General features: G+C 41.8%; 1 protein-coding gene and 1 long non-coding RNA gene across 2 annotated transcripts; one reads left to right on the top strand and one right to left on the bottom strand.

Moving 5' to 3' along the window:
• Positions 1–3,010: 3,010 nt before the first annotated feature.
• On the bottom strand, positions 3,011–6,354 carry LOC143285818 (uncharacterized). The gene is made up of 3 exons (XR_013055729.1): positions 6,265–6,354; positions 3,502–3,604; positions 3,011–3,117 (listed from the first exon to the last, which is right to left on the bottom strand). It is a non-coding gene; the product is annotated as an uncharacterized LOC143285818 (long non-coding RNA).
• A 187-nt stretch (positions 6,355–6,541) lies between these two features.
• LOC143285816 (glomulin-like) lies at positions 6,542–10,588 on the top strand. The gene is made up of 2 exons (XM_076593247.1): positions 6,542–6,675; positions 8,364–10,588. Exon 2 carries the CDS (start codon positions 8,555–8,557, stop codon positions 10,580–10,582), a length of 2,028 nt encoding a protein of 675 aa, XP_076449362.1. The 5' UTR covers positions 6,542–6,675; positions 8,364–8,554; the 3' UTR covers positions 10,583–10,588.
• Positions 10,589–13,309: the final 2,721 nt, after the last annotated feature.

Genomic DNA, 13,309 nt, shown 5'->3' with positions numbered 1-13,309 from the left:
GGTTACCTACTTGTACAAGCCATGAACTCAATGGCTGGGAGATGTGAGCATCAATCTTCATTTTTATCATCTATTTTTCAGTTTTCATTATTATTCATAATATCATCATTATTACTATGATCATAATTACTGACATGGCTTCCACCACTCTCCTCACAAACCAAAGACTGGAGCAACAGCAGAAAATGACAATACACCAAACAACATGTGCATACTGATATGGGCCAGCATGACAGTGGGTGAAAACAACTGCAGCTAAACATCAAGACAACCTTTCCCTCATGAATAAATGACATTTACAAAGATAGACAGATAGATAGATGGACAGATAGATAGATACATACATAGATAGATAGACAGACAAAGATAGATAGATAGCCAGACCTCTCTTTCTGAAAACAAAGGAGATGGAGGGAGGGTGGGGGTGCTGGAGTGGAAAAGGCAGATTAGAACCCTTTTATTTTAGTTCTAAAGACAGCAAATGGGAGCCACTTGAATTCTCTCTTTCTCAGGGAGAGAAGCCAGTATTTTGCATGCCTGGTATGACTGCAGTTTTGCCCCCTGTGGACTCAATCAGGTTCCTTGGCAACGGCAGTGAACCACCATCCATGATGGGATCCAGAAACACCATGTACAATTTAAGTGATGATCTCGATGTCAGCATGACAAGAATCAAAAATATATGCATGAAATGAGAAAGTTGTCACTTAAGTGTTATCAGGTCATCCAGGAGTCAATAATTTATGCTCAGAAAAAAAGACAAGACAAGACAAGATGGCTTCCACATGAGTTGCCAGAGGCCAGGTTTCTATCACTTAATTCAATGGTCCCTGTGCCTGAGCACTGCTTCAGCCACAAAATTTGTTTCATTAAAAACAGTTACCATGTTCATTTTAAATATTTTTTTCCGATCTCCCAAGTCAACATAATGTGCAGACCTGCTAGTGCTTGAACCCCCTTTGTGTGTATACCATTATATCAGCGCAGAAGATCGAATAAGCACGATAAAGATCATGTAATCCATGACAGTATTTTCGTGGGTTATGGAAACAAGAACATACTCTGCATGCACACACCCCAAAACGGAGTATGGCTGCCTACATGGTGGGGTAAATAATCAATAAACAAAACAGCCATACACATAAAATGTTACATGTCTGAATGTGTATGTGTGTGTGCCTGGAATCTGATTGAATGACACAAGAAACGTATAATTAGTGCCCAATGTCAGCCGTCAATTGGCTCTACCCAGGTAAGCAGCCTGTTGTGCAAACGCTTAGAATCTGGTCTCTGACCGAGGATATTCACTATATAAGTATCCATATCATTCATTCATTCATCCATATGCATAAATCACAAAGACAGGGAACTAACGTCTACAGTATTTTTGGATGTGTCCACATGCAGTTTGGAGGAAAACAGTATACTTTGTGATTTTTCTTATGACAAGTAAGCCTGTCAAGGCTGTAAACTCACCAGGATTGAATGGGTTAAGTAAACAAACAGATGTGTGTGTGTGTGTGTGTGTGTGTGTGTGTGTGTGTGTGTGTGTATAGACACACATATACATATGCAGACTACTTGTCACAGAAGGAAGTGTGTTACCTGGGGGCAGCTTCCTTGGGGCATTTCTAAGGACTTATCTATATAGATATCTATAAAGTGAAGGCTTGACAAAATGCGCCAAAGGATGGATCAGTCTGACGGAACAACGGAAGACTTCTAAAGGCTGCCTACATGGCAAGATAAATAAACAAAACGGTCATACACTTAAAATGTTAAATGTTACATGTTTGTCTGAGTGTGTATGTGTGCATGCCTGAAATCTGATTGAATGACTCCGGAAACGAATGATGAGTGCCTAACGGCAGCCATCAGTCGGCTCTACCCAGGTAGGCAGCCTGTTGTGTATATGACACCGTGTTTGTAAAGCGCTTAGAGCTTGGTCTCCGACCAAGGATAGGTGCTATTACAAGTATCCATGTCAATCAAAAAAGAAACAAACTCCATGGTGAGGGTTTGGAAACATTCATGGTTTTCAGTTTCAGTTTCACTTTCTCAAGGAGGCGTCACTGCGTTCGGACAAATCCATACACGCTACACCACATCTGTTGAGCAGATGCCTGACCAGCAGCATAACCCAACGCGCTTAGTCAGGCCTTGAGTGCATGCTTACATATTTGTGTACCTATGAAAGTGGATTTCATTTTACGTAATTTCGCCAGAGGACAACACTCTCGTTGACATGGGTTCTTTTTCAGTGCGCCAAGTGCGTGCTGCACACGGGACCTCGGTTTATCGTCTCATCCGAAAGACTAGACGCTCAGTTTGATTTTCCAGTCAAACTTAGGAGAAAGGGCGAGAGCGGGATTCGAACCCACACCCTCACGGACTCTCTGTATTGGCAGCTGAGCGTCGTAACCATTCTGCCACCTTCCTCCTTTCATGGAACATTCTAAAGGATTCATTCGTTCACAGTGAGCATGGCCAAACACTGGCTGGCTGACTCAATGACACAAAGCGATCTGAACAACTCAAGCCATGCTGCTGAGCAATCCACAGAAACCCAAAAGACAACAAAGTGCCACTGCAACAAGCAGCTATAGGCCGAAACCTCATACTCCAGAAAACTAAAACAACAACGACAAAAAGACCAGCCAAGACAAGACAAATAACTCTCTGAAATATGTCAGACTGAATGCAACAAACAGCACACCATTGACTCTCAATACAACACAATAATTACAGCTGTTAGCTGACCAACAACATACTGCATTAAATCATTAAATAAATGCACACACACACACACACACACACACACACACACACACACACACATATATATATATATATATATATATATATATATATATACACACACACATATATATATACATATATATGTACATAATCACTTGGACATCTTTTCTATTTCATTTTTGCATGATGGAAGCAGTTGGCACAGTAATAGATCTATAGGTACCAGGTCAAACGAGGTATAAAATGTAACTCACCACTGCTCAGTGGTGTCCCCTGACCCTGGTGGAGAGAAGGCGAAGAGACAGGCTCATCATCCTCGTCAAATCGAATGGGAGTGGTGAATACTGGGCCATCCAGCTGAAAACAAAAATCAATTGTTGAATTAGTTATTTAAGGAAATATACAGATCTTATATTTCAAGCTGACTTTACTACAAAATACAGAGATGACTACATATGAATTATTTAATCTATATATTCAAAAGAAGTGGGCAAATGAAAACCCATGTGTATTAATAAACATATTTTTGATTTTGATTTTATTTTGATTGATCACCAGAATGCCAGAAAGTTGCATTTATTGTCAGAAGTTTAAAATGACACAAGAATTATGAATGTATGCTGTCTAGGAGACATAAGTCTCATATCATCCTAATCCTGTTTCAGAGAAATCATCATGGCTGTCTGTTTCTGTTGAAATTATATATAAGACATCCAAACATATTCCAGTTGAAAAATATACCTTGATACGCTTTCTGTTTGGAGTATACATGGTGTATGTTGTCCTCAAAGTGCCCCCTGCCTGGTCTCTGTTAAGTGCACTGTCAATAAAATTCACAATCGACCTGAAAGACAGAAATTGAACAATAATCTGAATACATTCATGGATATCAATATGTCCAGTATACATAAAATGAAATTAAATGCAAATTACTAATACAGAAAAGTGCTATATGCTGCAAATTATGTTAGTAGTAAAGCGAGTTTATTAATCAATGAACCCCCCCCAATAAATTAAAGAAGGAAAACACATTTTTTTTGGATATAATCAGTATTACTGTGCGTGTATCTTACTAGTTGTAATACTTTGCTGTTTAGGCTTAATGAAGTTAATCAAGTTACTCATACCAAAACAGAAAAGCAAACATGCAACACATTCTGATGAAAAATGATCTAAATTGAAAATAGGCCATTCATTGATTTCAACTGAATTCAAGTTCATTTATCTAAAACAGCTTTAGAAAAAAATAAATAAATAAATAAATTTAAAAAGCTGATTCCAACTAGGATGTGATGGATTATTTATCAGACCACTGATTCAAGCTACAAGAAAAAAAAATCCTTGTCATTTCCACAATCCTATACAATTTCCATCATAATAATTCCTTTCACATTTTGAATCACTTTTTTACAGCCTCCCAATAATGAATAAATAATGAACTTATGTCACCTTTCTTCAAGTTCATTCCAATTCATTCATATATACATATATATATTAATTAGTATTTACATGCAGAAACACCCCATAAACCCATTGTGCTGGTTAACTCTTTGGAGCCTACCCTACTTTTGTATAACATTAACATAAACAACTGAAATAAGATAGATAAACAAAGTAAACAAATAAGTAAAATACATTGCGACTGAAACAGAACAAAAATGGCGAAGTTCACAGAACTTGTGTGCACCCACACACATGTGTATACATATTACACACTCAAGTCAAGAATGCAAATGTACGCATGCAAACGTGCGCACACACACACACACACACACACACACACGCACACACACACACACACACACACATATATATATATATATATATATATATATATATACTGATCTCTTCATTATGGACATGCAACAATGTGCAGTCTCATAGACACCCAGACCCAACCCTCAACTGACAAATATCCAGACCACAACCTCCACATACAATGATACACACACATTTATATTATATATATAGAATATTCACAGTATACACACACCATACAGCATTGAACTATTCATGACATTCTTTCACTTTCTGAGAACACTGAAGTATTTCAACTGCAGAGGCTTCACAGTGGGAAAAAAACCTGCAGCAAGCCATGATGGTGTGAACTAGTGATAAACCCATCCATTCTGTCTCAGCACCATGACTTTTTCTTTTATAGTTTTAACTAACTGATACCCTGAAGATACTTGATGACACACAAATGAACAGGATTGAAATTCTTGCTTTTCCGAGGCCAGTAAAATTTCACAAGGACCAGAACAAATGCCCTTTCAACTGTCTTGCCAGATACATTCTGTTCTCCCAAGAAAATAGTATGGAGTCATAACATTTTATTCATTAATTTGATGACATCCATTTATTTGTTTATGTATCCTTTTTTTCTTTTCCCCCGAGGCCTGACTAAGTGTTGGGTTACAGCTGGTCAGGCATCTGTTTAGCAGATGTGGTGCTGCATATTTTATAGATTTGTCTGAACACTGTGACGCCTCCCTGAGTAACTTGACTGAACTGATCTGAACTGAACCAGTAAAATACATTTCATTTCTGCAAGCAACAGCACATGATAAACAATATATAATATACAGTTTAGTTGGGTGCACTGTCAATATCAGACAGCGTCAGTCTCTGCACTGCATGTGCATGTGTGTGTGTGTGTGTGTGTGTGTGTGTGTGTGTGTGTGTGTGTGAGTGAGTGACTGAGTGACTGAGTGAGTGACTGAGTGAGTGAGTGTGTGTGTGTGTGTGTGTGTGTGTGTGTGTGTGTGTGATGGGTGTTAATATGTATGGATACATGTATGTGTTCAAAACAATACATAAATTATATCATTATCAGTCAATGAAGATAAAAATGCAAAACACTTTAACAATAGGCTTTGCTCTCGATGTAGTTAACAATACATCCTGCAACTGATCTGGCACAGTAACTGGGGAAGTAACTTTGTAAGTCACATGCTGTCTTCTTTCTTCTTCTTTCCGCTACACGACCAACATCGACTTGCCGATGACTGTTGTGGTTCATGCATGATGGGTATTTTCGTGTCTCCATAACCCACCGAACACTAACATGGGTTACAGGATCTTTAACGTGCGTATTTGATCTTCTGCGTGCATATACACACGAAGGGGGTTCAGGCACTTGGAGGTCTGTCCGTCAACAACTGAACTTGAAGTTCAAAATCATATCAAATCAAGGCTCAACAGTCTGCAGGAATGTGAAAACTGAGTAGGCTGTAAGACTTCAAATTCAGCAAGTTAAATTTGTCACACATAATACTAAAATGGCAATTATCGCTATAGATTAATATTTTTATTGCAAGAGTCAGAGCCATAGTGTGAGCATGCTGCATGATGATGAGCAATGTCAACGCATGATGGTTTGACGGTCAAGCTGACTCCTATCACATCGGAATGTTAATTTCCAACCCTTTCAAGTCCAGTACAAGTGTTAGTAGGTCCAAAATCATGGATGGTACATTTAATATTCGGCTACAACTAACATACCTCCCCAGACCTTCAGCTGCTGTGGCTGGTTAGTTTCTGTCTCAAGTTTGAATATTATCACTTTCAAATTTCGCAGACATTCTCCATCTCTCGGCCAAAACGAAGATAACATGGCAAGGGAATTCACTTTCAATGACCGGTTTTTGACGTGTTTTATTGTTACCTCCCCTTAATATCTGTTTCGCCTGCTCCTCAACTTCTTCAACCTCACCTCTACTACAGAAACACACACACACGCACGCACACACACACACACACACACACACACAAAACATTGCGCTGACAGACACTCGTGGAAGGGACAACCGTTCCCGATACTGAGCAAACGAAGTGGCCTCCCCTGAACGAACATCATGGAGTCTGCGGCGACGCTTGTCTGATTCATGTTGGTCATTGATCGCTGAGTCTCAGGTATTAAATCCCTTATTTTCGTGTGAAGTCTTTCTCCCACTTATTTCTAAAAAGAAAAAGTAAAAGATGTTGTGGTCAGATTGTTTTAGTGTTGCAACTTTTGATATTTTGTTTACAAATTGATTACAAGTGCTGGTGATACTGTGTGATCTGCACAATACTCAGAAGATTATTTCGCTTTCAGTTTCACTCAGCCGCAATGAAGTATATTCATATTTCATAGAGACTGTAGACAACCCTACTGAATACAGATGATTGTAAGTTATCTTGTATTATTTACTGTTTTCAATGGTAGTAGCAGTAACGTGCGTGTTGTGTGTATGTGTGTGTGTGCATGTGTTTGTGTGCGTGTGTGTGTTGTGTGTGCGTGTGCGTGCGTGGTGTGTGTGTGTGTGTGTTTATGTGTGTGTGTGCGCGCACGCACGTGCTGTGTGTGTGTGTGTGTGTCTTAAAAAATATTTGTCTCCAAAATCGGTTTTTAATTTTTGTAATATGCTGAAAGGAGGCAAAAAAAAAAAAGTCATTTTAGCTGCCAGTAAGATGATTAGATTTGCAAATGTTGCCAAGCTACACTTTTGGAGTTAAAAGACATTTGTGTTTTCTCAGCTTTTATGTGTCATTGTTGTGTATTTGGAAATGTTTGCTCTGGGCATGAAAACATTATTTTGCAGTAATCCTCCATATTCCAATAGGAGTGAAAGGATAATGAAAACTTGAAATGTGTGTGTATGTGTGTGTGTGGGGGGGGGGGGAGGGTGCATGGGGCGGATGGGGGTGGAGGGCATTGGTGGGGGTGGATGGGTGGTAAGTTCATGTGTGTGTGTGTGGAAAAGATGTCATCGTGCACATCTTTGTACAATGTGTGTGTGTGTAATTAAAATCAGATACTGTTTTCTTCAAACCTCTCTTGTCTCCACTTGATAATCACACCTTGTGTAAGTTTTCACGTGGGAGACTATTCCTGTATGTTTAGGGGGTCTGTTTCCTGCATGACTGTGCTGGAGACTGCCTTGCTGCAGTTTGCAACCAAGAAAATGATGACAAACCTTGCATGATGCCAAAGGACAAAAATGTTATCACTTGTTTTTGGTGCTTGATGAAACACTGAACCACTGAATGTGCCCTCCGGAGGACACAGAAGGAAGTTCAACTTGAACACTCTCAGGAGATAATTTTCTCTTGCCCCACTTTATTTAAAAAACAAACAAACAAACAAAAAAATCAATTATGAAATTGCTGTCATGATAGTTTTAAGTTTTTGCTCTTTAGTCTTGGCAGGAGGTTTAAGCTTCAGATAGAGTTGATAATGGGTGGCCTGTGCAGGGGACTGTTTAAATTATTCTTCAATTTGGCACTTAAGAGAAAAGTTCTGCCCTGTGACTGTGCCTGAATGATAAAGTATTTGCAGCACCTTTCATGTTATCATTTAATATTTTCTTTACCATCTCATGAAGAAAATAATTTGACATGCAGCTTAGTTCATTTCCTTGTCTTCACTGTTTATGTCCATGTACAAAAATGTTTCAGGAAGCTCAGGGCTTTTATTTATTTGTTTTTAACGTTTTCACTATTTCAGTACTACTAAGTAACTGTGTTACATCGTATTTGATGTACTTTCCCATTGCTCCTGGGTTGATAGGTGTAGTGTGGAAAATAGTCTGCTCATCATGTGTTATCTGTTGTTGCAGGATGACTGCATGAGACAGTCTGCTGTTGGAAAGAAGATGAATGAACTGATTCATCTGACCTTCACTGCCACCCCATCCACCTGATTCCTGTCCTTGGGTCTTGGAGTTCACATGTGCACCACTGACAGACAAGACATAAGCCATCAGAAAACTTTCCCAGATTTAGAGAAGAAGATTGGTCTGTGTGAGAGATGTCCCTTCTGCAGCAAATCCATGACGCCATGGACATCACAGAGTCCGACCTAGCCATACCCCCTGTCACAGACAAGGAGGAATTGTTAGGGCGAATAGCAGAAAGCGTCACAGCTGAAGATGCCAGAACCCTCCAGGCTTATATTCTGGAGCAGCGGCTTCCGCACCCAGACCAGTTTTGGGAGTTGACCATGCTGATGGCTCCCTGCCTGACTACAGAGAACCTGACGGACAAACCGCAGTTCTTCACCACTGTGCGACGATGTCTGGTTCACTTTTCTCGCCACGGAAAGCCCAAAGAAATGGTGCTGGCTTTTCTGGAACAGTTGGAGGGTTTCCATGATGATGCGCGTTTCATCTGTATACTGCCCTGCTTGCAGAACGCTTTGCTACAGCTTCCGGTCAAGCGTGGCCGGTCTCTGGAGCTTGCCCTGGACACACTCAGCTGTCACATCACTGCCATTCCTGCCCTGCAGAATCTCAATCTTGAAGGGGAGGAGATAAAACTTCTAGAGACGGATGAAACTGTCAGCCGATTTCTGAACGTTGTTCCAGCCTTTTTAGATTTCATTCGTCCCTTCCTGGAGGGAGTGAGCAGTGATGGGGATGGCAGTGGCCGACAGTGGGAGCTCAAAGTCATGAAGAAGCATTTACTTCAACTGCTGCAACACCCTTTGTCTTTCCTAGACTTACGATTCAACCCAAAGGAACGCTCACCCAAGACATACAGCCGTGAGACTGCAGAAACTGTGGTTCAGTGCCTTACCATGATAGAAAAGAACTTCTACCGCTTGTTGATACAAAACCCTGCTGATGGAAATTCAACCTTTAGCGATGTTGTGCAGAAAGCCAAAGAGAGCTCTCCAAGCAGTGCTGATGTTGAGGACATAGACATGGACGAAGAAAACAGAGAGAATGAGCGTCGAGCGTTAGGGGTAGGGGAGGGAAAGACAGAGGACAACCAGGAAGTAATGCTGTCCCGAATGTCTGCAGCCTGTCTGCTGTACCTGGTGGAGGTAGAGGGTCAGGGGCAGCAGTGCTGGCCGGCTGTGCTGAGCGCTCAGCACCTGCTTCACGCCTCTCTCCCCTACGTCCATCTCCTCCTCACCACCCCCACCCAGACCATCGTCTACAAGGGTCTGGCTCTTCTCTCCTTCCACCTGGCCTGCATCACCCACTTCAGTCTGGACGCCGACTTTCTAGATGACAGTAACGTGATGCCAGTCATCAACGCCTTGATCACGGTCATGAGGTCCTGCCCCATCCGTGAACTGCGTGTGTCCGCGCTGTCTGTGTTCAGGGCCTTCTTCCCCTGCCTGACCTGCTCTGGAAGGTACCAGCTGATGAAGTCCATTCTGGCTTCCTGCGAGCATGCAGGTGTGAAGGCAGTGGTGGTTGGTATGCTGAAAAACGAGATTGACATGGCCCTCAGTAAACTGCAGCATGCGCATGCCGGAGTTGTAAACAACACCATCACCGCCAAGCTGGAACTGCTTGGTGACAGCACAAAGTCAAAAGACAGCACCACTGTGGCAAGGAAGGAAGCAGAAGTACTGTCAGAATACTTCTTTCACAACAGACTGAAACAGCTGCTGGTCCTGGTCACCAGGCTGTCGGACGGAGCTGCCACAGACTTGCTGGAAGAGTCGGACATGATCATGGCCACGCTCAACCTGCTGCGCTACCTGGTGCTGAGGGACAGTCGCCACAGCAACCAGACGGGCATCTGGGGCATGTGGGGGTGGCTGGAAGAGGACTATCTGTCCAAGGTGCGGGTGGGCCTGGACATGTCGGTGGGGCACTACCAGCTGGAGCTCAAGAGCCTGACCAACAAGCGGCCAGGTGGCGGAGGGGCTCAGCAGCAGCAGGAGATCGAAGCCGCAGTCAGCGTGGCAGGGATGACGCTGCCGCCCATGACTCACGAGCAGCGACTCAACGTCATGAACTCAGCGCTCACCACCTTCGACATGATCAAGTGCGTGCTGGCCAGGCTGTGCGAGCTCATCGACCTGAAGGGGAAGGAGTGAGGGGCATGTGTGTGGTGGGGGGGGCTGAAAGATGGTGAGGTGTGGATGGGGGAAGTGTGGGGCGCTGTGTTTGCTGCTGCTGAATCAAGTGACAGACCTCTTTTTAAACTCAACCAGAATGGGAAAGTTGTTTTGTTCGTGGTGTTTTTTTTTGGTTTTTTTGTTTTTGTTTTGGGTGTGTTCTGGTGGGGGTGGGGGTGTAGTGTGGGGGGGGGGAGGTGGGAGTGGAGGGGATTGTGCACTGACACCTGTGAGACTTCTGCGAGGTTGAGCCTAAGGGGAAACCAAATGCAAGTGTGTGTGTTTGGTGGGTGGGTATATTATAGGGGTTGAGGGATGTTGTGAGTGCTACACCAGTGATGAAGTTTCCGTGAGGTTAAGTTTGTGTGTGTGTGTGTGTGTGTGTGTTTAATCTTTAAAACTTCTAAATGAAGTGGGGAATGAGACTTGCGCCAGGGACAAGTGAAACAAGACTTCTGTGAGATTAATGGGAGAGAGTGATTGGAAGGAGATGCAGGGAGCTTGGGGGTGGTTACAAGTTGGTACCAACACTAGTGAAAATTTCCGTTAAGATCAGTGTGTGTATGTGTGTGTGTGTGTGTGTGTTGGGGATGTTTGCAAGGTCTGTAAACTTGTAACATGACTTCTGTGGGGTTATGAGGAGAGTAAGATGTGAGGAGGGAGAGGAGTCATGTGTGCTTACACTTCTGACCACAAGATTGAACTTTGCTGTATGTCTTTGTCAGTTTGTGAATTATCTTTTTTTTTTTCTTTTTTTTTCTTTTTTTTTCAAAGAGTTGTGCATGAAACATGTGAATAAGTGACTTTTTTCTTGCTGTTTGCCAAACACATCAATTTGATGCATGTGACTGATTTCATACAGATTGAGGTCTGTGAGGTCTTGAATTGCAATAGATCTTTATGTTTGGGTAAACTTTTATTCTTCACGTTATTGTGTGTGAGTTGTCTGTATTGAGAATGTAAAATTACATTCATGCATTTACACGCATGCATACACAGCCAAGCAGGCATTGCATGTGTTGGTGGGTTTGTGTGTGCCGCGTGTGTACCTGCATGCATGTGTCACTGTGTGTGTGTGTGTGTGTGTGTGTGTGTGTGTGTGTGTGAAATGGGATCCAGTATCATCCCCTATTGTGACAGGTGTGACTGGCACATTGATCCAAAGTCAATGAGTGTCTGTGACTTGAATCTCTGCAGCACCTGGTGGGTAAAGAGCAGAATTCTGTTGTCTCCTACATCAAGTTGGGCGCTGGTTTTTAGGAACATTTTTTTTTTACAACCTTACAAAAATATTTCTGGATAGTAAAAGATGTCTGTATGGGTAGAGTATTCACTGGTCATTTGCTAATTTGTTTTACCCGGCTGCTTTTTTTTTGTTTTGTTTTTTTTGATGAGGATGGTGATGTTTAATAGAAGCGATTATTCATGATCTATTTCATTTCATTTTTGTCTGTTAAGTTACTGTTCTTTTTTCCCAGTATATTTATATCATGTGTCTATATTATGAAATACTTGTCTTTTCTTTTGTTTTTCTTTCTTCTAAATGTCCACTGTGTGATGAAGAAATAACATAAAAAAATAAAATTAAAATTTTTTTTTTAAAATTAACCCAAAAGTGTGGGTTGGTAGGTGTGGAGAGCACATGCTGGGTGTGTGTTTCCATACTCCACCTTGCTCCATCATGGATTATGGGATCTGTAAGTTTAACATGCATGTTTGATCTTTGGAAAGTGTTTATAGCACTTAAAGATCTGCACTTGCATATTTATGAATGTTTACTGTATGCTCACCTAGGAAAGTGGAGAAAACTACCCACTGTTAACTCCATCAAGCACTGCCAGGATCCGAACCACAGACATGCAGGACCTGCCTGTTTTGTTTTGATCACACTAGCCCATCTGATTCAACATTGATTAGCACTGCTTCATAGGAAAGGTTAATTCAGCTTTGTCTACTTTTTATATTTAGATGATATATTGTCCATTGATTTTGAATTTTCATCCAATTCTAGCTCAACTGCTTTGCAAGAAATCATTTCTGAATGTTTCATTATTTTGTAAGATGTGACTTAAAAGCACACACAAAAACACCCCCCAAAAAATCAAGTTGACCCTGGTGTGTTATTCCAGTGTGTGTGTGTGTGTGTGTTCCTGTGTGTATTATTAACCCCATGGCTGCCGCTGACGAGTATGCTTGTCAGTGAACGATTGGTGTCTATCTAAGATTAGAATGATGCTGCAGGTCTGGATGTTGATCACCATTCCTTATTTGGGGTGATTCTTCTTGGGATTGCATTATCTTCGATCATTAAAACCAGTGACATGACTGAAAAGCACACGGGGTAGTTCTCGCACTTCCTTGTTTTCATTTCAGCAAGGTTCAGCAGTTAAGAGGTTAAGAGTCTTCCATTTCTGTCTCACTCTTTCGAAACCGGAACCTGAGAAGCAAGGGAAACGACCAAGATTCAAGTTGGTTAATTCTTTTTACAGAATTACCTCCCTTACTCCGCTGATTCCCTCTCAATGATGCTAACCCGCTGGCGAATTGAAGTCATAAGATTAGTGTGTGTGTGTGTGAGTGTTTAATTCCTGGTTCATGCCGCGGGAATCAAACCAGTGAAAACTGGCTTCCTAATCGGGAGGATTCCACTTGACCACCGATTAACGTACGCGCGTGCGCAGATGTGTGCGTACATGTCAGTGTGTG

This window comes from Babylonia areolata, chromosome 9 (assembly GCF_041734735.1).
Source record: "Babylonia areolata isolate BAREFJ2019XMU chromosome 9, ASM4173473v1, whole genome shotgun sequence".
Classification (NCBI taxonomy): Eukaryota; Metazoa; Mollusca; class Gastropoda; order Neogastropoda; family Buccinidae; genus Babylonia; species Babylonia areolata.
This window is presented reverse-complemented; position numbering and strand designations above follow the sequence as displayed.

Bases quoted from the DNA above. Each gene is read 5' to 3' on its own strand.
- LOC143285816 (XM_076593247.1), top strand. From the start codon at position 8,555: ATGTCCCTTCTGCAGCAAATCCATGACGCCATGGACATCACAGAGTCC.